Raw genomic sequence first — 26,800 nt, 5'->3', positions numbered from 1 at the left:
TTTATCATAGAATGGGTTCTGGTAAAAGTCGTAGTTCCAGCCACATATACAGATCACCACTGCAGAAACTGACACCTCTGATGTACCCTACTGATCAGCAGCTCATCTCACCGCTTTTTAGTAAATACTGATTTTTCGTTCCTTTATATGTGAAAAGTTCAGAGAAACATAGCTTGGTATCAGAAACACCCTCTGCCCCCACTTCCAGCTCACACACATGCACAATCAGGCAAACAAGTTTTGAATAAAGGCTGTGCTGTGAGACCTGGATTTCTTGACCATGCGCATGGGTGGGTGCTACTCTTGCCACCATCGACGTCCCTGCTGCAGGAGAGCCGGCACTGGCCTCGGGCTTGTGGACCTGCGCTCCTCCACACAAGATGAAACGCAGTGCTGACTGCAGAAGGTCTCTTAAGAGCTGTCACAGTCACATAGTTTCACACTTGCTACTGATTTGTCTTCTGCAAGATAGGCTTACCGTTTCTGTCGGAGCGTCTTCTACAGGCTTATATTTTTCCTTATAAAAACTGCTCCTCATATTCAAGCTTTCCCATCCTTCATATTGTACCACGATCCCTCATGAGCACCATTTATGTAAGCAAACAGGTATGGTCAGCAAGGTGTCTGCTGACTGTGTATCTGAGGTGTGTGAATCTATCCTGGAATGTGCTAATGAAACATGCCTGAGATATTACAGTGACGAGCAGTAGAGAAATGGGTGTGACATACTATGAATGCCAGAACACCTTGCTATTTATTTGCTGTCAACACTTAGTGCAGACCCAGCATATGCTATTAAGAAATTATCTTTGCACTTGCCTTTCATACCCATAATGCAGTAATTATACCTAGAAGCGAGCTATGCTTAAGTACTATATACATCTCTGTCCCTCTCTTTGTCCAGGTATTTTCTACAGCAAGGAATAAGCTCACATGCTTTCAAGGCAGGGCTGGTCTTAGGGCAGTCTAGGAGACCATGGGGGCTTTGGTTGTGCACGCTTATGTGGAGAACCTCAAGTTTTAGACATGTACGCTCAGAAATTGAACAAAGGCAGTGGAAGGGCCTGAATGCAATGGTCAGAAAGGGTGAGATCCTGGGAGAGGAATTCCTTAAGTCAGTGGACTTTCACTAGTGCCAGTTTCCATCCACTCTAGTAAAATAAATCCTCTACGAAAGAAGTTATTTGTAATACACAGTCCACACAATGCCATAACAAAGTGATTTTATTGACATTCCTCTATAGTGATATGGTTGAATAGAAAGCACAGCCTGAGTATCATGTGACATTTTTCTGTCAATATAAGCAAAATCAGTCCAGTAATGAGGACCTTTCCTGCCATTGACTTTATGTAGTCTTTAACAAAAACCGTAACAGACATTTCTGTTAGATAAATTGGAAGCTGCAGGGAATTTGGCTAATGGTACAATATTTACTATACCTAGTATCTACTATCTACAGGCATCTGTTTTTCTACTAGAACAAAGGAACTACATGACTCACTAGAGAGAAAGTAACAATCCAAACTTTTGGACCTTGTGATAACTGGAAAACCTATCCCAGATTTAGTATATTGCAGTCATATTTTTCTTTTAATAACGAACACTGAGGTACAGCAAGAATAATAATAAAAAAGCACCGCATTTGTAATAGAAAGATCTGTAGGTCTGCATTTGACTGAAAGTGTTTAATCTTGACTGGGAAGCCCTATTAATATTACTACGGAGGCAGGGCAAATTATTATTATTATTATTATTATTATTATTATTATTCCAACAGAAATTAAACAAATCTCCAGTCAAATTTGTCCTTCTGGAATTCCATAGACTGTCACAGGATTAATACCGAAGGATGAGTTTAACTCCTCCTCTGTGCATGGATATTTTAGCTTATTTCTTATATAATTTTCATGTCCAGATTCAGTATCCTACTGCTTTCAACTAGAGGTATGTCAACTATTTGTTACAGTGAAACTAGAACAACAAAACACAAATCCAACAAACACCCCCCCTCCCCACAGGCTGTCTCTCAGACTAGACTACAAACTCAAAACCTTAGCTACAGTTCATTCAAAAGTTCACGGGCACTTGAGCAAACTGGGTGAAAAAAGTCCTGTATGTCAGACCTGTACAAAACTCATGATTTCTCCATTAGAGGTTAGATGTAGTTTGGACCACTCGCTTCTTGCCTTGTGATAGCCACAGATCTCCCTAGAACTTAAAAGTCAAGTTCTGAATATGCACAGCCACATGATTGAAACTGAACGCTCATGTAACGTACTGCAGACTGAAGTGATGGCATTTGTAAGGTTTAGACCTGATGCAATTAACAGTAAGGTACAGCTGTTTGTCCCGGATCAAATCCTGCATAGCTTAGGTGGTTGAACAGTAGGTGGGACTACCTTGAGGTGGAAGACATACTGATGATTTAAAACACCTATTTTCATTCTCATATCTGCAGCTTCATGCTAGTATGGCAACAGGATTTCATAAACAGAAATATCCCTTTCCCTCCCTCTACCATTAATACCAGCACAACCCCTTTGAGAAAGATATGGTCTCTCTGAAATCAAATGTACACATTACCGATATTCGTTGCTCCTATTGAAAACTGCAATTCACAAAAGCTGTCAGATTGCCTATTCCATTTTTCACTTGCATTTTAAAATCTATGGATGTTGATGTCATATTGTAATCTAGCAGCCACCATGTTTAAAGGGAACTGAGGTGAAAGACCTGAACACACTATTTCACTGTAAATCTACCCTACGGAGTATCTTCTAGTCTTTACTGTGGGAAAACAATGAAACCAGAAATTCTATAATCAAGAGTCAGTGTTTTACAAAAGAAAACACAGATCTTGGGAGAGCACAGATGATTATATGAGTGAGTAACAGCATTTGAATCGAAAGGTGAACAAGGAAGGGTATATGCCTTGCACCTACGTAACAACAACAAAGACAATTAATTGCATAATGGGCAGGTTAAATAACAGGGCAAGGGAGATGGGTTCCTCCCTCTCTCCTGTTAGCGCCATTCACTGCCTCACTTACTCTAACCTTACAGCGCCACTTAGATGCATGGCTTCCCCTTCACTCCAGACTGGGACCGGATTCAGCCCATGGTATGATGCAATGAGTGGAGAAATGCACTGTGAAGCATTAATCTGGATATCCTAGAGATGATGTCAGTGTTTGGGAACCTATTGGGGTAGGGCATTTGGGAAGAGAGAGGGATAGGACTGGAATGGTAGAATGCAAGAAAAGTAGAGTATGGCATTTTCTTTCTCTTTGTTTTATGAAAACAGTCAACTGTCTTCCTCTATTCCCAGCTTTAGATCCAAAAAAACTTGCAAGGAAATCTGCACGACCTTGTTACTTTGATGTCATCACAGTCACCTAAGAAAGCAACCTTTAAAAATACTAGGCTGTGCGCTTGAAGACAGCTTGGACCAAGGATTTTGATGGGAAGTAGCTGGCCATGCTGTACGTTTCCCAGAGCAGGAAAACACAAGGTGCTTGAGATGGCATCTGCCAAACATGGAGATGCGTGACACCTAATCTAGCTTAGTGTGTGGCAAGTGCCAGAACATGTCGTGAAGAAGAATTTCAGGAGAAAGCCTTCTTTGTTTCAATCAGTGGGGTTTGATGCTGTCTCTGAAATACAAACATCTTTTATTATGCTACAAAAAATAGTTTCACTTCTTCTTAATAAAATATAGTTTTTAAATACTTAAAAAAATTTAACTATACAGTATTGTAAAGATTGGATTTTTTTTTTTTTTTTTTTTACTATATTAATGAGACAGCTCTTGATGCGCTATTTTCCTTGGCCAAACATGGACCAACTAGTTGAATACTTTCTTTTCTTCTATTGTTGGAAGACATCCAACATTTGACACAGTGCAGGTAACTTTATAACATCACCAGGAATAGAACAAGAACCATACAAGGAATCACTGGATTTTGGGGCCCAGTGGTGAAGAGGCAGAAATTAAATACATTGGAAGATTTCGTTGTTCAGTCTCTCCTGGTGTGACTTGCTCTGATGTAATTCATGTGCACGTGACAGACGCTCTCGGAAAAAAGTTAAGATTTCCGACTGTACCGTGCAGTGGGGCTGGTCATGTGGAATCGGTGACTGAGAGCGCATTTGTGGAAATAATAAGTGTCATTTTCGGTGTCTGGTACAATGAAGCTGGCCTATAGCTGCAGCCTCCATACACAACAGTAATATGAGTACTCAATAAGAATAATAACGTACGTTGTAATAGATTCTCAGTAAAAGCCATACAGTAAATTAGTATAAAAGCGCTGAAATGTCAAAGAAATTGAATGAATGGGGCAATTTAAATATCCCAAATATTTTATACATCATTAACAAAAGCCACTATTTCTGCTTAGAAACATGTTTTTGGGTCCATCACCTTTCAAATACCTATTGACCTAAGAATTAAAGCAGGAGAATGATCTAAAGCTCTCAGAATGCAGTTTTTCAAGTGTGATGAGTTTCTCTATAGCCACCATAAAAATATGTGGGAAAGCAGGGTCCAATTCTTTTCTCTGGAGAGAAAACTTACGGGAATTAGATGTGTCAGACACTGAACTGGTCTCCTGATTTTACAGTTTTCTGAAGCATAGCTAACACAAAGCTACCAGTAACAAGCCCCCAAGGGGGTGTGCTGTTTCATGTGAGCTGCTAGACACTATGATGTTACCTTCTCACTTACCTTCACTCACCCTTCACAAGTCTCTCACTTCATATTTCACACATCCTTTAACATATTTAGTGTCAGAAGATACTTTGTATTTCCTTTTCCCAGTTAAGACAAACACTTTCAATCTGGGATTAGTCTTAGAAAACAAGGGCAGCAAAGATTAATAAACAGAACACAATCAGAGCAGTGAGGTTGATCGCAACAGCCTCAGCAAAAACCATCCGGAGACAAGCCTACCGCCGTTTTCCTTTTGTTCTCTGGCTTCAGAGTTGGAATACAAAGTACACCAAACCAAAGAGGATTATGTCTGCAGTAACAAGAGCTAGATCTTCCGCTGAGTGGTACCCAACATGACTGGAGGGCCTTTGGGCCTACTCCAAGAGGAAGTGCAACAAAGTCTTAACCCAAAGAGAGTTACAGTCCCCTTCATCCCTGACAAGCACCCTCATTCACTGCAGCTTCTCATTTAATAGACCCTAGACTAAAACCTTCTGCCTACAACTGCTCTTCAGGTTATGGAGATTTCCACTGAACAAGAAAAGAAAAATGACAGAACCACACACCGCCCCCAGCAACCATAGATTAGCTCAGCCTGACAGAAAATAAATTGGCTTCTGATACAGGGGATGGGATTGTCTAGACTTCTCATTTGGAAAGGAGCATTTTAAAAATCAGAAAACAAACACCTGGTAAACAGAACCCAAGGGTATTTGTAAGAGTAGAACATTCTTCTTATTTCCCCTTTTCCTTGTCATATGCAATACTAAGGTAAGGGAGCCTTGTCCTTTATGCTACATAATAAAACATCCTTCTTGACTGTGCACAACCTTGTGCTTCTTGTGTGGTAAACATTACAATGGAGATGCCCCTTCCAATATCTCTGAAGTGCAAGTTCTCTCCAGTACTGGCAAGTAACAATCGTAACAATCGCTGCTATGCTTTGCATTGTGTTACAGGTTGTTTTTTTAGTTTTTGAAGGTCTTATCTGCACCATGTATCTGGGCCAGTTCCAGCTGATGCAACTGATGTGGATCATGAGTTCGTATATAAAAATTTCAGTTTTGCTCATAGGTGTCTCTCAGATGGACAATACATACAGGGAAAACAAGGACAGATGAAGATGTATTTGATCAGCTCCTAGTACTGGATTCAATGGTTAAGAAGTAAGATGGGCTGTGAACTGATTTAGAATGTGGGTATATAAAAGCTTGGAATGCCTGATGAGGTTTTTTTATTTTTTAATCAACGTAGGTGGAAGTAAACATTTATTAACATTTGGTCAAGTGTAGTGTAACTTGCATTTGTATTTTCATTGTTATTAATGGAGGTATGTAGAGATATACAGAAACCTTGAGACAGTTGTTTTTCTATTGCATACAGACTAGCAGTCCATTGGAAACAGAGGATGAAAGCATGAAGGTTAGATCTTAGAGGGCGGCAGTTCTTCATGCACAGCTTTTGTTAACCTTGATTTTTTTTTTTGTTTGTTCTGTTTTCAAAAATAAAAACATGGGAAACCAAGATCAAATGATGGTGGACAGGAAAGGTGACATCATCAGCCAGAAAAACACCAGAAGTGCCTGAACCCCCTCATTCAAGTCCAAAGGTGCTAGTTTCTTCAACAGCTGTCAGCAGCTTTTCATATAGCATAGAATATGAGGGGTAAGGTGGAAGATCCAAACGGTTGAAACATGTGTGTGCCCTGCAAAAGGAAAAATAGGCTACATGTTAAGTTTAATCTAAATAACTTGAGAAAATAGGAATTGAGAAAACAAGTTCCTACTGAGACTCAAGACATTCAAGTTCACTCAAGAGAGAGAAAAAGAAATTCTATTAAACTCTTAAACCCTGCCAAAATCTGAGGTACTGTAATGTACGTGCATATACACATGAATCTTTCAAACAGAAGACACAAGCTAAGTATCAACATAACATCATTCTCTGCTATCCCTGCATTAGATGTTGCAGGGATCTTGCAGGGATCTTCATGGACATGAATGCTGGAGGTCACTGCAGAGCTGGGGTCTAGGCCCTGATAGAGACAAAACTCCACTACTCTAATTTTGGTTGCTTTGGGTGTTTAAAAAAAATATGCAACTCAGCTGTACATCTAACATGAGCAGCTAGTAAGTTTTGCACCAGTGGACAAGCACAATGTGATGAACTATACTGACAGAATGGGCTCAGCATGTGTTTACAGTGAGGCAGGGCTGACTGGTAAAAGACCATTCAGGGATCTGCTAACTGAAGCAGGAAGGTTGCCGAAAACGTTCCCGTAAGTCAGCTGTTGGCCATCTGCTGCAAGTCTGGCCTTTAAATGTTATTTATTTGTAGTAGCTAAGGCAAAAGCAAAATATTTTGTGCAGAGCAAGCTGCCAGCTTGATGACCCCCTTTTCCCCCAGTTTTATCATTATATTTACCCCCAGTTGGCAGCACCTTCAAAAGAAGCTGTGGAACGGGTTCCACACATGCCTCCACCTTGTTGCAGCTTTTCTGGTAGCAGCAATTAGAGCCAGATGCAGACTGCACTTCACTGTGTGAGGTGCTATACAAATGTGGAGCAAAGAAACAGCCCCTGCCCCAACAATTCATCCATTTCAACCGACTGAAAAACTGTAGAGCTCATTCAACAAACGGGGGGGGGGGGGGGGGGGGAGGGCACATTTTCATTAAAATTGTTTCATTGTTTTCAGTCAGCTTGGAGTTTTACATCGTGCTAGAAATATTTGTTTCCTTTTGCTCCCTCTGATAAATGTGAATTGACAAAACCCTACAGAAGGAAATGTAGTCTCAATGGCTAACAATGTCTAAGCTTCTGGCCCCTAGTATTTTTAGAAGCCGTGAAGTTGTTTTAGCTTTTCTATCTCATACTTTAATTCAATGTCATTTCTTCAAAACTGAAGCAGAACTGCTATCTTGGAGAAACTATGTGAAACTCTGCTAGTCATCTCTTAGGCCACCCACAAAGTGAGGAAAACATGATACTGGTACATGGGTTGGCCTGAGACTTGCAGATTCAGAGGGAGAATTTTATCAAGCACCAGTGGTGAATCACTAAAAGCAATCAAGCAGCTGAAATAGCCAGAGGCACGTAATCTTCACTGCATCACAGAATTTCAATTAGGAGAGCTTTTACTGTCCTTTTTCCTCTTCTGAATGAAGATTTGTTAGCTGGTCACTCTCAGAGAGAGTGTACAAGAAACACAGAATTTGCGGAAATGAGCTGGGAACATATGAGTTATTGAAAAAGGAACATTAATAAAGCCATTATTTAATAAATCTCTTGAAATTAAACATGGCAGCTCATGTGTATTATCCATGAGTAGCCCTGCACTGTTTATTGTTTATCTCAGCAATCTTTGGCAACGTAAGTTGTTTCTACAGCCATTGCCAATACGTATCAACCACTGGGAGTTAATTAACTGAAGGATTCTTGTAGTCCATTCAGAACGTGTTTATCATAGGCAAGACAGCACCATTCAGAGACAGCCGGTCTTGAGGAGCTCAGCTGTCTGGCTCCAGAACTGGAAGCAGCATAGTCATGGTGGCTCAGGTGTGGATTCTGCTAATGTAACTTTGCTGAATCTAAAGTAATATCTCTATATGGTACTTATAACTGGCACATTTAACTGTATGAGACCATAGCATCTCATATGTTGCTGTCATGCATCCTATTGTGCGGTGCAGACATATCCACAGCCACTGACTGGTGTTTCCTTTCTTGCAGACATGCATCTTGACTGATCTTCATCCATCTCATTTCACACTGGTTATGAAACAACCTTGCAATGCTGTTGACTTTTAGTCATCCTTGACCTATTCAAACTCAGAAAAAAGATAAATTCCTTTTCCTGTTTTGAGGTTTATAGAAGTGGGCTCTTCTATAGAAGGTCTCAAGGAACTTATTGTGGGGAGAAACTATTACAAAGAAAGGAAGAAAAAGTCAACATGTCTAGAAACACGGAAGCATTTTGCCAAGCAACTCTCTTGTGTTCTCCAGTTCAACAACTTTATAGAAAAAAATCCTTTCATTTAAAAAACTGTCATCAAATCAAAAATGAAAACTAATTTTCAGGAGTACTATGCATTATGTTTACACTTCTACCTACTAAAGGTGCAAAACACAGTATGTTGCTAAGGGCAAAACCTGAGTTTAAATTCTGGTCTGTGAAACTGCTGTGGATCAACTGCAACTCCAATGATGCTAGTGAAGCCCACTCAATCCTACAACAAGATAACTACATGCAAAATTGTCCGGTATACATTCAGCAATGGGCCTAATTGGTTCTTTGCTGCAAAGGTCAGACATGGTGTCTACTTGTGTAACTAAACAACATATTCTGCCTCACCTGAAATAAGAGAGAGGGTTGATTGGGACTCCTCAGTATTGCTATGCATAGCGCCTTTGGTTCTTGCAACTGAAAGCTGAAACCTTTGTTTTCCAAACTAGACTAAAAATGAATTGCTCAGCCTCTAGTCTGTCCTGTCATACACTGTGCGATACTGCAGCACACTGGACAATTAAGAGGCAAGGATATTTTCCGTAACATCCACTGTTGCCTAACTCTGTGCCTTGTCCTCCAAAGGGGTAAATTCCTCCTGACTGGTGTTGACCTACTACTACTGATCCCAGTGAGAGTGACTACAGTAAGCATAATCCAGGGGACACTTGCTGCACATATTGGGGTGAAAATATTACATCAGCAGTGCAAGAGACAGTCACAGCAATGAGAAAAGCCTTTCTTCCCTTGATTAAGCCTCCTGCCACATAAGCCTGCTGACATTTGAGAGGGTGTTCAGGGAGTGAGAGGTCTGGAATAAGAATTAGATTGGTAAGAGCTTTTATGGAAAGGATTCTCGCTTCTCTAGAAGAAAACACAAGATAAAGTCATGTAAACCAACCTTGACCCTCATGTGCCCTCATCATCCAGTAATGGACCACTTAAAATTTCATTCTCCCTGGCAGACTTTATTGCTCAAAGTAGTTTTGGTGGGTCTGAACCTTTAATCTTGCTCACTGTTCAAAGAGCTGTGCTATTGCTTTTTCTTTTAAGAATTCACTCTAAAAATTATAAGATTTTAAGATTTTTGCATTCTTCTTTGTCACTTCCTTTAATCCCCATAACAATGAGAGTCCGAAGGCAGTAAGTGCGCACAGAACCCCCTGCTATCGTATTTATAGCTTGAACCTATCAACTAAAATAAGACTTGCATTCTAACATAACCATGCCTGTCAGGCAGAAACTGGGCATTTCTCCTTTTCACCTTGCTTTCTTTAGATGAACCCACAAACCCCTCTTTGATCAGCCTCAGGACCCACAGGTATCAACTTTTGTTCCTTTTGTCTTTAAGAAGGAACACTTATATGCTGTCTGGGAACCACTGCCTAATAGATGAATGTAGATTTGTAGTTGGTATTTCTGTTGTATGAGGAAAGAGAAGAGGGCTGGGAGATAAGGAATGATAAAAGCCAGCAAAGCACACACACTCAGTCCACTGGGAAAGAAGGAAATGATGAGAACAAAGTTCTTTGTAGTCATACAGAATCTTTTTTTAATTGCTATATGGGATTCTGGGGTGATTAAATACTTGATCATCTAATAGAGAGGGACAGAATTCTCTTACAAAAGATCAGATATCTACTGGTAATCTTTAACATACATAACCCGCAGACAGTATGGTCGTAATCACTAATATTACTCTGCTGAATGAAAATCTCTTTTGATGAAAGGGTAGTTGCATCTCAGCACTGCTGAGGAAAGTGACCTCATTGCTTCAAATCTGATTATTTGAATCACTGGGATACATGCTGAGGTCCTTACTTAACTGATACTCAAACAGAAATAACCTTGGAGCTGACAGGAGTTTTGGCCAGGTGAGGAGCGCAACCAGAAGATGGGGCAGTAGCATTTGTAGGCACTGAACACTTTTGCTGGCTGAGGATTTAAGAAGAGGGAACTTTTGCCTCCTATAGCTATAGTAGAAAAACACTGCTAGTTCTTTGCACAGGTTTGTTTTGGGCCAGGAGTTCTGCTCCCACAATACCAGATGAAGCTATGTTATTCCAGCTAGAAAGCCAGTGTCTGTTCATTAATGTTTGGTGGGGAACAAAGAATAAGTTCTTGCGGAACTACTGCTAAAACTGGTTCCATGTTAAATATCTGCATGACCCAGGAGAGGTGAAGAGAGGCTTTCTGCTTCAGAAGAAGCTATAGCTGGAAGAAATCTCCATCCATCCCTACTCAGGCAACCAGCTGCAATAAGTAAAATATGGAACTCCTTTATTTTGGGAGAAAGCTTTGCATATTAGATAGGGAGAGTAAAACTCAACCTTGATGAACAAGTGGTTAAACCTGTTACTTCATATGGCAAGCTAAATCGATTTGGAAGAAACCATGCTGCAGACTTACACTAAAAGATCTGTAAATTCTGGCAGTCTCTTTGGAACCTGCTTTAGGGTCATTGTCTAGAGATCTGGGATTAGAGCAGCATCTCTGAGCTATATAGTACTTTGACTTTCTAACGTGTGTGGTATCCAAGTAAATATAGGTAGGAATAATGTGTCTGGTACACATGCATACTCCAGAAATAAACCACTGGCGTAATCTAACTCTTATTTATCTTAGATGAATGTATTACACCACCATTACCCTGTTCATGTAGGGTAACTGGTACTGATGAACAAGCCCACCAATTTAGAATGAAGTTACCAGATTCTCAACTTTCCTGAAAAAGTCTTGCTTATCCTCAGTGCTTTCTAGGCATTATGTATTAGTGATTGTTCTTTGAAAAGCATTGCATTTTAGAAATTTACACCATGTCTCTTTGCTGGGAGTGCCATGTTGCTGTCACAAGTGCACAAGCATGGCTGGTTTAGGTATTATCACATCTTTGCTCACTATAAGCAAACAGCAGTTGCATGCTTCATTGCCAAAATGTAAAGACAAATTGTATGGGAGAGTCGCCTACTTCAGCCAACTGGAGCAGGAGTGAGAGAACACAGAAAGAGTCCTGGACTCTCCTGATAGGGCTAAAAGTTATCTTGATACTTTTTCAAGAAGATGAAAACCCAAAGGCCAACTAACCTATCCCCAGTGACCCACCATCTACCTGGATGTCAGGAAAGCCAAATGCATCAGCTTTATGCAGGCTTCCATAACACCTCTCGCAGTACCATATTTATTGGGTCAGGGCCTAAGAACTAAGGCCAGTAATTAAGAGGTGCAATCCGTACCTAGGTACATAAACAACTAAATCTGATGATTGCTAAGACACGAGAAAGCTGGGTTTTTTCCTAGAAGTTTGAAAACATGGAGCAAGGGTAACTCTCACTGTGAAGCTGTAGGAATTGTTAGAGGGAGAAGGGAATTTGTTGTGGTTTATTTTAAACAGGTAAAGTTAGTTACACTCATATTATATCACAAGCGCCAAAAGGCCTACAGGATATGACATATGAGGTTTTTTTAGCCTCTAAGACTAACTAAGTATGTAAGTAAATCTAAATAAACACGACCAATCCATAATCAGGCATTTTAAAAAAGTTTAAAATAACATTTATTTAGTTGCTTAACTAAGGATTTAGGGAGCCTCCAGGTTTAGCCTGTGTGTTTCATGTATTTCTTAACACTATGTATACTTGGCAGCACCCCATAATTTTATAAAAATGCAGGTAATAATTCATGGTGATCAAGCTGTGTTTATTCCCATGAGCAAGTGTTGTTTCTCTTTCCCCTGGCTAAAATGAATGCAGAGCTCTAAGACTTCTAAAAGGTGCTAACAACTTTCACCTGGAAAAGAGGCCTCATTCAGGGAGAGCAACAAGTTCGGTGATCAGCAGGCAAACATAAAGTTGTTAATGTGAATATCTCGGGGCTAACTGAATCTAGGTCATAAGTAATGCCTAGGTTCACAAAGAAAGTTAAGCAGAGCAGAAAGAGGCCAATTACCTTTTCAGAACTTGATGGGTCAGCCCAGGGCATTTTCTGTGCACGCGCCAAGGTCCACCCTCTCATCTCCCCTTTCCATCCCAGAAGGAGTACAAAGGCAGCTCTGCAGAAATGCTGCACAAGTCTGCCACTTTCAGTTGCTGCCTATGTACAGGCAGGAATGCCCCTGGTAAGCTCTGAAACCCTTACATAGAACCAGACTATATATATGCTGCAAAGGGAGGATCTGGTCTACGCATAGCAAACTAGCTCTCAGGCTTTCTTTCCACATTGCTGGCTGAAGCTCAGAGGGCATGAGTCATCTCACTGACCTTACATGTTTTCATCTGTTTTTAAATCTCAGTGCCTACATCTAGCTTTCATGTAGGCTCTAGTTCTCCATATAGTCTCTGTAGAGACTTTATGGTCAGTGGACATAAAGCAGAATGTACCAGGGGTGATTCAGCTGAGCTATTTTAGAAATCTGTGTTCAGGTGAGATGAATTGAGCCTTAAAACACTTACTTCCCTTTTCCTGACTTTAGAGGGAGTCCACATAAGATGTCAGCTCTGAATGTCTGCCAATACAGTGCCCTGGTCCGGCTCCTGCATCTCCCCACTGCATAAACATGGGCTTGAGTAGGCTTGGACGAAGAGGGGGACCATATTTGGACCTTCCCTCTCCAGAGGACTCTGGAGGTCTGCTCAAGTCCATGTCTTACAGTATGCTTCTGGGTAAACAACATGGATGGCAAGTAACTAGAAAACTGGATCAGACCCATTGTTAATTCATGGTTTGAATATATCTGCAAGGCCTGCGAAAAAAGATTTTTGCTCTGTGCCATGAAAGTAGCCTCCTTTAGACTGCAGCTGAAAGCAAATGATAAGAGCAGGAAGAAAGCATCCTTTGGAGGGCAAATGTTACTTAAAAGGGTCGCATAACAAAAGTATTTCAGAGGTGCTGAGAAGTGGCCCCATGAAAAATGCTCTCTAATCTCAATGGGGCAGAGCCTCAGGCAACTGTAAGGACATTCAAGAAAAGGTGACTCACTTCAGTGAGGAAGGATGAGTGCTGGTCACAGATGAAGTGCTGGACCAGAACTCAAAGCTCAATGTATCACTGGCTGTGCCATGGCTCTCTTGGGTGGCCTTAGGCAAGTCAGACCACCCCTCTGTGCCCCAGTCCCTTTGTTCTGAAAAGGAAGATGAACCCTCCTTTGGGAAGCACTGTGAAGTCTGTTGACTCTGTATGACATTACGGCTCATTTGCTCCTAGTTGGCTGACTGAACTAGATATGACAAATTGGGTATTATCACATGGTCTGAAGTCCCTTTGCTAAGCTTCTTCATGATGAAAAAGTGGAACCATCAGAGCAAATGAAAGGATTACACTCAGGTCTCTGGCCAAAACTCAGAGGCAGACTCTGGATTTCATGGCTCTCTAAACTCACAAGTATTTTTACTAGTATTTTGGAAGTAAAGGGAACAGAATCAGCTGACAGGCTCCTGCTGGTCTGGATCTGTTCCAGAATCAAAGCAAGAGAACTAGGTTTGGACCTATGGAAATCTTTATCTAACCACTACCCAGGATTCAAAGCAGTTTAAATTGAGCCTGCAAATCAAAAAGAGCAAAAGAAAGCACTTTTCTCTGAATGTAATTACAGAACAAACTGATAATTGTTTCTTTGCGGTTTTAAGATGTCCTTACTGTATTCATTACCTTTCACTGGCAGAGAGATGTAACAAAGTACGAGGCTCACCTTTCTCACAGCACTTCCGATTTTGTATCCTAGTTGGGACATACCTTGGGAGGGAGGTTATTTTCCCCCATTTCTCTATACAGAAGCGCCGTAGCCCATTGCTCCCTCGGAGAGCTGCAAAGCCCTCATATGGCACACTTGATGTTCCAGTGACGAACTGCAACAACCGGAGTCTCTGCTCATTGTTAAATCTCTCTACTGCTGCCCAGAACCACCGTATTACTATGTGTCCATCATGGTAACCTAAACCAAGAAGCAAGAGACAGAAATTAAAATCACACCCTCTAAGTGAGAAGTGTAACATCGAAGTGTGTTCCCACTAGCATGGGACAGCAGATCTCCTACTGAAAAGATCCTGACCTAACAATATATCTTGTTCTTGATGAGCAGTAGGTCCCAGCCCCCATCTTGTTCTGGCTGTGGATACTATAATATTGCTAACTCATTTGAAACCCTGAAACTCAAATATATATTTGAGGTACACTGGCCTCTCACAAATCCCTTGGGAAGAACTGGGGTTACCTGCATGAGATATAAAAGACCAATTGCAATATACCACACAGTCCTAATGACTTAACAATTTCTCATTCCCAAATAAATTCTCTTCTGGATTGCAATAGTATTCAATGTATGGAGAGGAGTTTGCAGCCACAAGCTCTTCCTCGGCAAACTTCCCACCTGAGGGGCTCTGTGCCTTGGTTTGTGCTAATGAAAGCCAGCATAAACCCAGGCTAAATCTGTTTCAATAGCTAAAAAGAAAAAAGTAGGAGGAGAGTAACTTCAGGGACCAGCTGCGCTTGTGGTAAGCTGCGTATTTCAAGGTAACACAAAGGCTGGGCAGAGAGCAGCGAAGACTTAAATCTTGCATTTCAGGGGAGGATATGTGAACCTCAGGGACTTTCCTTTTGTAGTGCAGAACTGGTGGATTTCACATTTATCCATCATCCAAGACAGCCTAGATAAATCATGCTCGGCATTTAAAGCAAAACCAGGCCAAGCAAGATCTGTATGTTGTTGAAGTGTAATGGGGAACTGTGAAATTCAGCTATTGAATTCAGCTCCCTACTGAAGCCAAGAGGACTTGTGATACTACTTTCAGTGAGGCTGGTAGTTCATTCACAGTTATCTGAGTGAGTAACTTTTAGATCTAATACTGCAAATCCTTTTCAGTCCTTAATAGTCAGAACTCCTGTTATGTCAGTAGGAACTGTGTGGGTAAAATCTAGACAGAAGTAGCAGAAGCAATTTCAGCATTATTACATCTGTTGACCCAAACCTGAGATCTTACTTATTTCGTGAGTTATTATTCACAAAAACTTCCAAAACAAAATAGGGCATTTCCCTCAGGAAAGACAGGAGGAAAAGATGGACCAAGTCTTTCATGTTTTAGACCAAAACCAGTCAAGATACTACTAAGCATCAGCAGGCAGTTTACCTCCACGATATTCTGTGTTGTTACGCCAGTCATTGAGATCTATTTCTGCTGTGCCGGCTATAACCAGCTCCAGTTCTCTGGCATCAAAAACAGAGACAAGCCTGGAGTCTACAACCTGGAACAAAAACCACTTGTAAGCACAGTTTCAGACTGGAAATAAAGCAGATGCAATGTCTCGTAAACCTATGGCTCTGGTGACCAGCTCTTTATTCTGATGAACTCTGCATGCTGACAGCTAATTTCCACTCCTCCACTGATCAATCTGTGCTCTTCTTCAGGGAGTCTCCTGACGTTTTGAGTTGCAAACAATGATGACACATGGGATTTGACCAGAATGAAACAATACAAGTAACGGGACATAATCTGTGCAGAACATTCTTCATTGTTACATTCATTCTGACAAGTGATTTTGACAGTCAAACAAAGACTGGATTGGTAATATGGACAATTTTTTGGTTTTTTTTTTTTTGCATTGGAATTTGATTACAATTGCGTAGGCGTGCCCTCGGGTCTTCATCCACTGACGATGCAGCTGAGGTTCACTTTCTTCATTATGTGAAACCAAAAGCTTTAACAGCCTGCAGTATTCCCAGGGAGAAAAAGCTAGCAAACCATATGCACAGTATAGTAAACTGCATGGAGTCACTTAGCCAACCCCCTTCTACAGTAAAGGGCTGACCAAGTCTATTCAGCTACAAAGCCACCCTCACTGGCTTCCACTGCCAGTAAATGTCAGTGCACAACTGCTTGGAGCCATCAGTTTTCAGTATTATTCTGTGTATCTATTATCTGCTGTTTCATTTTCCAGGGTTGCCATTCTTTCAGTTTATTTTCCTCTGTGAGATAGCCCTCAGCTTTTACTTATATTATGCAGCTGCCAGGGCAAGATACATGTTTGAATATGATTAGTAAGGGGCAAGAATAGGTGACTACGTGTGTGGGTCAGAAAAGCCACAGGTTTTCATCCAGTCTTTGGCAGTCCTTATAGCAGCTCTGCCAGAAGGATGTTCTCAGTTCCAGGTCTTCAGCAAAGATAAATTAGCAAAATCCAGGAACAACAATGGAGCAGCATCCATGAACACCAGCAAGATAATAGCTGACTGTATCCTAGGTCCAACTTCATTGGAATGAGTCCCTAAAGATTCAGTCACACCAGCTGCTCACTGAAGTGTACAATTCTTCACAATCTTCTTTTGTATCACAGCAGGGGAAAACAAAATTTGCAAATGCCTACTTCTTTTACTATGTGAATGGAAAGCAGTATCTTTCTTAACTCTTGATCACCATGCTTTATCGTACTCAGAATACACCTTTCTTTCCTTTCTCTCTTAATGCTAAACATGCTATATTCAAGGTCTCTATCTCTACAGATCCAGGCACTCCAATTCCTTGCCATCTATGTCTGTGTAGCTATTTCCTAGGGTACCAATGAAGCATAGTTTAACCATGGGGTCACCTCATTCAGATGAGGAATGGAAGACTGTGGGAGCATCGTTCTGTTACTTACTTCGTAGAAGCCACGGACCAGGGCCTCTGTTTGCTGAACCACTCCTCGTTCCACTCGCCACTTAACCATTCTCTCGATGTACTCTTTTTTGTTCTTTTCTGTCACTGCTGTATTTGCCCCTCCAGATTTCAACTCTCTCTCTGTCACCTACAGAACAAAGATAAATAGCGGTGTAGCAACGTATGGATCGCATTGTGTTTCAAATTTAAATTGTACTTTGAAAATGTAAGTGAAAAATGTAACAAGTCATATTTCTAGTTCTGGCCTCCTCACCTCTTGTCCATTTGCTGTAGAACACATAGAAACAAAAAGGAATATGAGGGACATCCCCTCAGCCCTAGCCCTAGCCTTATCCCCAGCTGAAACTAGACTGACCTTTAGGTTACTCCAAACTGTACCAGCAAAGACTGATTTGGAAAGCACCATCCATAAGCCATGTACAATGTGCCACTGCGTGCCATCTTTTCATCCTTTGCTCTTTTCCTGCTGCCCAGGAGCTGCAGAGAGGCTGACAACCATACCAGCTTGCTACTTGCTGCTTGCTGTAGATTATCCAAGCAACAGTATGGGAAACAACAGGATGGAGAGGCAATCACAGTACTGGAACAGGCAGACTGTTTCACCAACTGGAAGGGATATCTACTTGTTTCTTAGGCCACAAGTGTTACCATTCACCAAGTGCTAATAAAAGTGTTTACTCAGAAATGCCAATAGTCAAATAAATTATCACAAAATGAATACTCCTGATACACTATCTAAACAAGACCTGTACAGCACCCTGTACAGATGACAAATATAGTGGGATTGAGTTTTGTATCACCCATCCAAACCTGAGAATTGTTTGTACTGTAAATAATTTTTTTACCCAAGAGCTACTGCATTTCATTGCATTTTAATGGTTAATTTAGTTGGCTTGGGTTACTAAGGCTTAAGATTGAGAAGCGATTTAAGGAATCAATCTAGATTCTACCTGGCAAGCACATACTCCTTCTCACATGTGACGGAAAATAATATTTATCTTGCAATTATTTTCACATTCAATCTAGTGGATTTAAAAGGAAGAATGTTTTGCTCTCCTCTTCAGTTTTCTGCTGCTGTTAACAATGATGTCTAGCACAGATAGTAAATGAGATGCAGGAATACATATTCATTATTTGTATTATTTACATATTATTTATATTATTATCTATTAGCCCAACAGACAGCACACAGCATATATAGTATTTAGGTCACTTTGCTTGAGGGACCTGTTGTAACATGAATTATGGAAACACTGAATGAGTCATCTAATCTGTAGCTTTGTTGAGAAACAGTGACAACAAGTAAGGTTGGATGTAATGAGTTAGGAATTCTTAGCTGGTTCAGGTTAAATTCCCAAATATAAATCATTGCACCGACATTATGCAAGCAATGCTGCATCATCTAGAGGGTAAGACTCTGACCCAGCTGCCATGCTGTATCCTTCAAGACTGTATGGCATTAAGATGTATCTGTCAAAACCAAAGACTAAACATTGTCTAGCTTTAAGCACAACCATAAATCCAGATGTTCTAAAACTCCTGCAAGACTTCCCACAAACACGTAGACAGGCTGGTGATTTCTTCAATTTCTCATTATCCATATAATTTCAAATACAACTAGTTATCTAGAATTGGAGATGGGCAATCAGTAACAATGTGTCCCTATTTTTTCTTTCTTGTTCATAGAGGCATTAGACACAGCTGTGAGCTTTAGTTCAGAATTAGGTTTCAGAGTAGCAAGGAGACATTTCAACCAGTCTAGCCCATTCCTTTTACCTGACTGGAGCAATTGCCAGGACTCAGAGACAGGCTGTATTCACATATAGAGCTTGGAGACAGGCCTGGAAGAACACTTTCTACTGGGTAAAAGCATGAGAAAATACTTCGGGTCACAAGCAACTGACACCTCTCTCTGTCTTATAAGTGAAATTCTCAAATTGGCATCGAGTTCCCACCAGTAAAAATGTGTAATGCTTGTTTTGACATCGTATCTTTGTTACAGTAGTGCTCCAGGCTCCAGTATGCAAGAAGGCTAGAACTCCTCAGTAGTAAATTCTAATAAAAAAGGTACCAAGAAAGAGGATTTGGCCCAAAAGGCTTAAATGCTAAAAACACATCGGAGATGAGACAAGAAAGAAAAAATGAAAGTAGTAGTGACTGCTTCATAATAAAGTCATTGTGGAAGCAGGACAAAAGCGCTGTAACCCATCTACCACACAGCTTCTCAAAGAAACACTATTTCTTGTTTCCCTTACCCAACTCTTGAAATCCAGCTTCCCAAATATTAGCAGAGCTCCCACTGTGATCTACACTTGCACATGTATCCAGCAAAGCAATGCTCAGATGGCATTTAAGTGGTCAGATACTCTTGGCATGCAAGAATTTCCAACTGGGATCCATCTGTGAGCATAAAACATGACTGCGATTTCTTTGTTATTTTGCTGTCAGCACTTAGCAAATTTCAGAAAGGGGAAAATCTCACTTTCACTTAGGACTCTTGGATTCTGACAGTCGTAATTCATAGCGACAATCATTTTTTTTCCCTATCACTAGATCTAGCAAGGTTAGTGTCTAGTACATATGAAATAAAGTACTAGACATGCGAACTTGCATCAAAATCTGGCTTTTAGTGTTCTTTTACTTTCAGATCACAGTATCTACAACAGATTGTGATTTTTCTCAGTTCTCTTTGGAGCCATCTCTTATCTTCCACAACAGACTCCTATGTAATTGTCTAGCTCTTTTCTTTGGGGAGAGCATAACAAGTAATTAGCGTGCCAAATGTTACCTTCAGATGCATCAGGGCAATTCAGGCTGAGATTCTTATTCAACTTTGTAGTCTTCCAGTGTAAATACAAATTTGTCTCATCTGTCTTTGTGAATATGTCTGTACATTTCTGTCTGTCTTTGTGTATTAGTCTTATATAGCCATACCTTCCAGGGAAATCACTGTACTGTCAATTGAATGTCATGCAAGCTCTCAGCTCAAAGCCCATGAAAACCCCCTGCATTTAAGTCTGTGGAAAAACAGCGTTATCATTCCTACAGAGACTTCTTACGTCAGTTCTTCTGCCCCATCCTTTTCATTTCATCCACCCTTGACTCTGGTCAGCCTTCATGACCTTGTACTATAAGCAGACTAAATTCAGTTTTGAAAATATCCCCCGATGTCTTGCTTGCTTTCTGTTACTTTCAAGCTTATAGCTGAGCAGCCCTTTTACTCTAAGGGCCAGAATTCCTCCCCTCAGAAACTAGCCTTGACTTTCCCCTAGCTTGCAGACTAGCTTAGCTCTGTGCAAACTCCTCCTGTCAACTTTCTTTTCAAGGGCTGAGAGCCACTCTCTGTATATTCCACTGGATCTCTCTGCTCCCTTTGACACTGTGTGGCTGCTCCTTACACAAGTTAACTTCCACCCCTTGAGCTTCTGCAGTACTTGGTGAGCTTGGTTCTTCAGCCTCTCAAGTTTTCAGTATCTCCTTAGAGGTCCTTAATCTTGGTCTGAATATTGCTTTGGGTCCCTTCAAGGCTTTCTGAAGACAGTTATAATCTAGCAAGGGTTACAACAGCAAAGAGCACCAAGGCTTCAATGCAAGCCAAAGAATCCCACAGGAGACACTTGTTCTGGTTGCCAGTCTGCACTTAAGCCAGGATTGCACCCTATTTCAGGCTATAGTTATCCAGATGAGCTAGGTTAAAGAGAATTGTCTGACTAAGGTAGAGTTGAGTGGTAGAAAGCATAATAAATGGATGTACATACCAAGTTGTTAAGTAGGTGCAAGGTAAGTAAGTGACACAGAACCTAACAGGGAGGTATCAGACAAAATAATGGTGAGAACTGCCAGGTCTTACACCACCTGCCAAATGTTTTTTCTTCCCTCCTAGCCCCTCATCCTTTCAGTCACATCAGCTTTAAGTTACATTGCTCGCATTCACCAAATGCCACATCTGTGTGAACTACACCCTGGAGAGAAGAGCTGCACTCCACTTCAGAGAATTCCTCATGCTCATCAGTGTGTGGCTCAATAGGCCTGTAGGGGGGCTGGTATTTTATATTATACACCCTAAGAATAAACATCTGCATTGAAACAGGTGGCCTGAAAGAAACAGAAGGTAGGAGAAGAAAATGTTATTGAAAGGCTAAAGGATCTGTTCTGACAGAAAGATGTTCATCATGCTCAACTTTGTCAGCTTCAGATTTGCTTTTCAGATGTTTTGCATAGCTGTGCTCACCTGTCCAAACACCTCCTCATTCACTGTGAAGGTGAGATCCAGGATATCTGTGATGTTATTATCCTTCATCCACTGCAAGCTCTGATGGAACTCTTCATCCAGGTACTCTAAGTCACTTAAATCACATGGCCTGATTGCGAGGCAAGAAAAAAGAAAAAGGTCCATGACTACTGGCAGGATGTCTTACTACTAAGAATGTGAACAAATTTATGCTGAAGAGCCAACATAAAGCTGGTGTTTGTTTGGTTTTGTTAACATCAAAGCCTGTTACACAGACCCTCTTAAAGCAGTTCCACAACTGTCTGCTTTGCATGGCTGGGCTCAAGGCCAAATCTGTTGGCTGCCTGCGCTACTTGCTGTCAGCAGGCACCCCTGGGGCTTGATTTTACATGAATCTTCAGGATGCCCTGCACTTCAGAGCACATGCTTACCTTCAGTCTGGATGGGCCCCACCATGCTGTGCCTGGCTGCTTCCATGGATCTACCATCCTCGAGGTGAGCACAGAAGACTGACATAAGGCAGACCAGGCAGCCTAAACTTCTGCTAATAAGGAGCTGGCCTTGTTTGTTGAAGGGGTGGGTGGATGTTATGAGCAGTCTGGTTGCAAACCCCCTAAAGGGGCAATAAGGATGCAGGGAGCACTCTTGGTTTCAGGCTACTTCCAGACTAGCTCAGATACAATACAGATATGAGTGTTCCGACGCCAGCAATGCTCATTGTTAAAAAAAAATTTAATTAAATACACGTGAAAGAACTCTAAGGACTGTTAAGACAAATACCTTCGCTGATTTGGAATCATCTTAATTGATAAACTATTTCAGCTAAGCTTTATTCCGCTCTTTGTCATTTAATTGCAGTCTTGACTTACTACTTACGGCTTTTCTTATTGCTGCAAATTTTATGTACCTTGTCTTACTGCAGTCTGTTAATTAGAGGGACAGATTGTCAATTAAAGTTAACCTTATAAACTTGACATTGAAACTAATATATTACTGGTAGCTTCTGCTTGCTAATATAAAAGACAGTAGAAGAAACATTCACTGTTTACACCTACATTAGCATTCCTAATTAACCCAAGTTGTGTTTTAGAATGAAAACCTACTCCACCAGTGAGGCATGAGAAATTAAGTATTTTTCTTAATATGACCTCCCTCTTTTTTTTGTTATTTTGTTTCATTCCATCAAAGATGCTTTTCAGTCTTCTACATAGTTGAAGTTTGATAACTTTTAATCAGTAGTAAACTCTGGAATTATGGGTCAGTACTTTTAAATATGTGTTCCTAAATATCATACTTATTATGCATTTTTATGAAAATAGTCAGTATTGATGGAAGGCAAGCTCTTGAAAAGAGTAAAGAAAAATTAAAACACATTCGTTTTCTATCACAGACCAAGCAACTAACAGTGGGAAGAATGTGAAGGTCAGAGTGCTCGAAGCAGCTCCAAAAGGATCTGCGTCTCTGTTAGGACTCATTGCGGGATCACTGTTTCTGCATGGTTTCTGCATGGTTGCATGCTTATACTTACAGCCTTAGTAGTGCTTTGTAGAATGGCCTTGTGAAGAAAGCATCAAGGAGGTACTGATGAATGAGAGCAAGGCCAAGAATACGACCGCTGAACCTGAACCTGGGATATAAAAATGCAGTGTAAATGAAGTGTAACTCAAGACGTTCAGCACAGAAGCTTACACAGGTAGCAACTGTTTTTTTGTTTCTGACTTAGTTTCTTACATTTATTCATTTATTTCTTTTTTTTCTGAGCAGATACCCAACACCACCCCTCCCACCTCTGATCAATAATGGATCTCTCTCGATCTGTCTCCTACAGTACCCATACGTGCAGCTGGCATGTTATATACTCTCCTGTGCCAAACCAATAAACACTGAAGACTCACGTTCTGTGATCTTTAATTGAACGTTCTGATACAGAGTGACTCCATCAGACACAACATTCAGCCAGTGAAATACTGTAATACTCCACCTCAGCAGAAAACATACTATCAAAGCAGCTGCAAAGGATATTTGGTGACTCAGTATATCCAGTTTCCGACTGGTTACAACCCCTTCCAAGGTGGGTCTTTAAAGTACTTCTAAAGGTAGCGAGTTGACTTTATGGGGGAAACTCAAGTTCAAGTAAGTTAACTGTCATGACCAAGGACACATATTAAAATCAGTATCTAAAGCTCAGGCAAGTTGTCCCCAGACCACTTTCTTAATGGTGACGCTCAGCTGTCTTGAGTATTTACATACTCTTGCATTTGTTTCTGTTTTCTAAGAACAATCTCTAGTCCTGCTCCAAGTACACTCAGCTAGTGCCCTGCCCATTACGATCTGTGACTTGTGATGATAAGCTGTTAAATTTTTCTTTCTATGATTTCTTCCATGACTTATTACTCTTCCATCAAATCTGGTTTTAAATCAGTAATCTCAGACAGAAAAACCAGAAATGCTGTGAGTCCAGGTGAGTTTGTTTTTTGTAAAAACAACCCCCATCACCCATCCAACACTTGCTTATTTGTAAAAAAGGAAAAGAAAAAACCCCAACATCCCAAATCTGAGCACTCCAAGCCTGAGCTGACTGACATCATAGTAAAGTTTTATTGCACAAAAAATGAAAAACAGATCAAAAAGCCAAGAAACCATTCCTTCCACTACAGGAACCAGTGCAAAGACCCCTCCTGCCCATGAATGAAATGTGAGTCTCACTATAATAAAAGCAGCGCAGAATATGTGTTCAGTCAACTTTATGCTCATGGGACAGAACAACAAGTGCTTAGTATGTCAAATGGGGCGCAAAATAGCATGCTGTGGGCCCAATTAGCATTTACATCACCACAGGAGCTGCCTCCGGGTCCCTTGCATCCAAGAAAGGTGCTTATGATATGCAGCTGACTGGTAACAGAAAAGTGATTATATTCCCCCCTTACAGCTGTTTCCACAGCAGCAACAAAAGGCAGCTGTTGGGTCTAGTTAGGACCTGCTTCGCTTCACTTGTGCTCCGGTGCAATGTTTCCAGCAAAAAGCAATGAAGAGAGGGGGAGCTGACACAATGAAAGCACAGTGGAAGCCAGACAGTTCAAATCCCAGAAATGCTGAGCCTGTAATCCATCAGTTTTATAGCACCTTCAGGATCTATAATCAAGTCCGTTTGTCCTAAATAACGCATGTCGTCCTTTTTGGTCTTGTTCTTCACCACCGTCATCCACCCCGATACATTTTGAAAGCGAACACTGACTGAAAATACTACGAGCACTGGGTGTTCCTCGTAATGTTCACCCCATGACTATTTGTGCAGGGCTGGCCAGGCAGGAGCCATTTGGAATAAAGTAAAGCTGCAAGTAAATTGCCAAGAAAAGTCTCATGGATTTGAGAATGCTGTTTCTGCTGAGAAATTGCTTGAATGTGTGAACAGCGTCAGTTTTCTTCTTACTGCTTGTATCACTTCTGTACTTCTGCACGGCTTTGAGGGCATTCACGCAAAGCTGACATGAAAGCATAGTGCACCTCGATCAAGGTGTTTACAATCACCAGCTCATGTTATGGTAGCCATTAATGTTTAATTTGAATCAGTGCCTTATGACAGAACTGTATCAAACCATCCAAAGGCCATAGGCAGCATTTCTGTGTAAAAGGACTAAGTCTGGCACATCAGCCCGAGCAAACGTGGGCAGAGCAACTCTAGGTTGTGTGGTCCATCAGTCTGGCCTTGCACTTGCAGCCCTCTGGGACACAGCCAGTGGCCTGACTGCAGTTCCACAGTCCAAGTCCTTGCAATGGTACTGTGTAGGAAAACAAGTCCAGTACTAACGGGCCTGGATAAAGGAGATGAAGTAATTAACAAGATGTTGCCACTCCTGGTGCCTCTCAATACAATGGATAAAAAAGCTATGTTGCAGACTGTATTTCTTGGCAGCTCTGTATCACCTCAGCAGACACAGTGCTTTGTGGCCAAATCATGTGAGTTTTCCAGCCCACAAACCCTTCCTCCCCTGCACACAGCTTTGCTATCTCTGCAGAAGATGACTATACCTGACCCTGATCTGAAGAGTGGTGTAAGAGAAGGTCCTCTGGCCCCTTGTCCATTCTGCGACAGGGCCTGGGAGCCGTGGTCCAGCAGTGCACTGACAAACACTGACCACAGTAAGTCAACCGTCACCTATCAAAAGGGAGGTGTTTGCTACTGTCCTCAGAGAACAACTACACAGTCTATCTGCGCACGTGTCCATACAGTCCATCAAACTGCCACCATGATCAGCCCAGCACAATAGTCCCACTTAAAATATATCAAAACTTACAAAAAAGGAACAAGAAACAAATTGGTCTCCTTACAAAAGACAGTTAAAACAAAACCAGACTTTTGTGTTTATTTCTTCCTGAAAGATTTAGAGCACGGGTGAGAGTCAGAAGTGGGTGAGACAGTCCCTTCAGAAAAACAGGTTTTCTTGACAGAATAAGCAGCACAAAGGTAAATCCTGGCTGGAGGGCACATACCTTCCTTAAATCTGACTTACATTTACCTTTCCAAGGAAGTGTAAAATCCTTGTTTGATTTTATTCTAGCAGGAAAGATAGCTTAGGAGAGGTGGGGAGTGCGAGGTCTTGCTCTGGTCCTTTCTTTCAACACCCTTGCCTTTCAGAGACAATGATTGAGTCTGAGTAACGTGCTCTGGCAGACAGGGGAAAGGCAGGAGGGAGTTAATGAACAGGAAATGGTGGAACGAAAGACGGAATTAATGAGCAGGAGAGCTGCTCTGGTTTGACTGCCTATTGACACTGTTCGTCCACTCAAAAAGGACATTGTGCACACCTGCTTTCTGGCTTTTAACAACACTACACTTTGACCCATTTGCAGGAGTTTCCACACTACCCAGCTAACTCCCTTCCCTTCTGGAGGCTGCAGGTGCCCCTGAAAGTCTGTTTTCACAACAGCCTGTTGCAAAATAACAGGCTCGTTCTCCTCAGTGGGACACTGCATGCTTACTGCATGTCTGTGTACACAGGGAGAGACAAATCCATATGCTGTAGCAGCGACTAAGCAATAAATTTTCCTCCAATTGCAGGTGAGTCACAGGAAATTTAATCTACTCTGGTCCTTATCACAGAGCAGCAAAGTAAGGCAGGACCCATAATGACCGCTTGTTACAGGACTCTCTCTTAACTGGTTGAGTGAACGCAGCTCTACTTGGTATGACAGTCCTTCCTTGGAAT

The 26,800-nt window shown here is 41.3% G+C and overlaps 1 protein-coding gene across 6 annotated transcripts in view; it reads right to left on the bottom strand.

The window, feature by feature from the left end:
• Positions 1-5,881: 5,881 nt before the first annotated feature.
• Positions 5,882-26,800, bottom strand: part of HECW1 (HECT, C2 and WW domain containing E3 ubiquitin protein ligase 1) — a 281,480-nt gene continuing 260,561 nt past the window's right edge. For 3 of the 6 annotated variants that reach the window (XM_049816119.1, XM_049816116.1, XM_049816117.1), the window contains 6 exons: positions 23,122-23,220; positions 21,594-21,723; positions 17,343-17,489; positions 15,836-15,950; positions 14,445-14,643; positions 5,884-6,417 (listed from right to left, as the gene is read on the bottom strand). In XM_049816119.1, the coding sequence (XP_049672076.1) occupies positions 6,306-6,417; positions 14,445-14,643; positions 15,836-15,950; positions 17,343-17,489; positions 21,594-21,723; positions 23,122-23,220 (802 nt within the window). In that variant the 3' untranslated portion in view covers positions 5,884-6,305. Of the gene's footprint in view, positions 6,418-14,444; positions 14,644-15,835; positions 15,951-17,342; positions 17,490-21,593; positions 21,724-23,121; positions 23,221-26,800 lie in introns of those variants that run through there. The other 3 variants (XM_049816120.1, XM_049816121.1, XR_007508055.1) reach the window with 3 other exon arrangements.

This window comes from Accipiter gentilis, chromosome 14 (genome assembly GCF_929443795.1).
Source record: "Accipiter gentilis chromosome 14, bAccGen1.1, whole genome shotgun sequence".
NCBI lineage: Eukaryota > Metazoa > Chordata > Aves > Accipitriformes > Accipitridae > Astur > Astur gentilis.
This window is presented reverse-complemented; position numbering and strand designations above follow the sequence as displayed.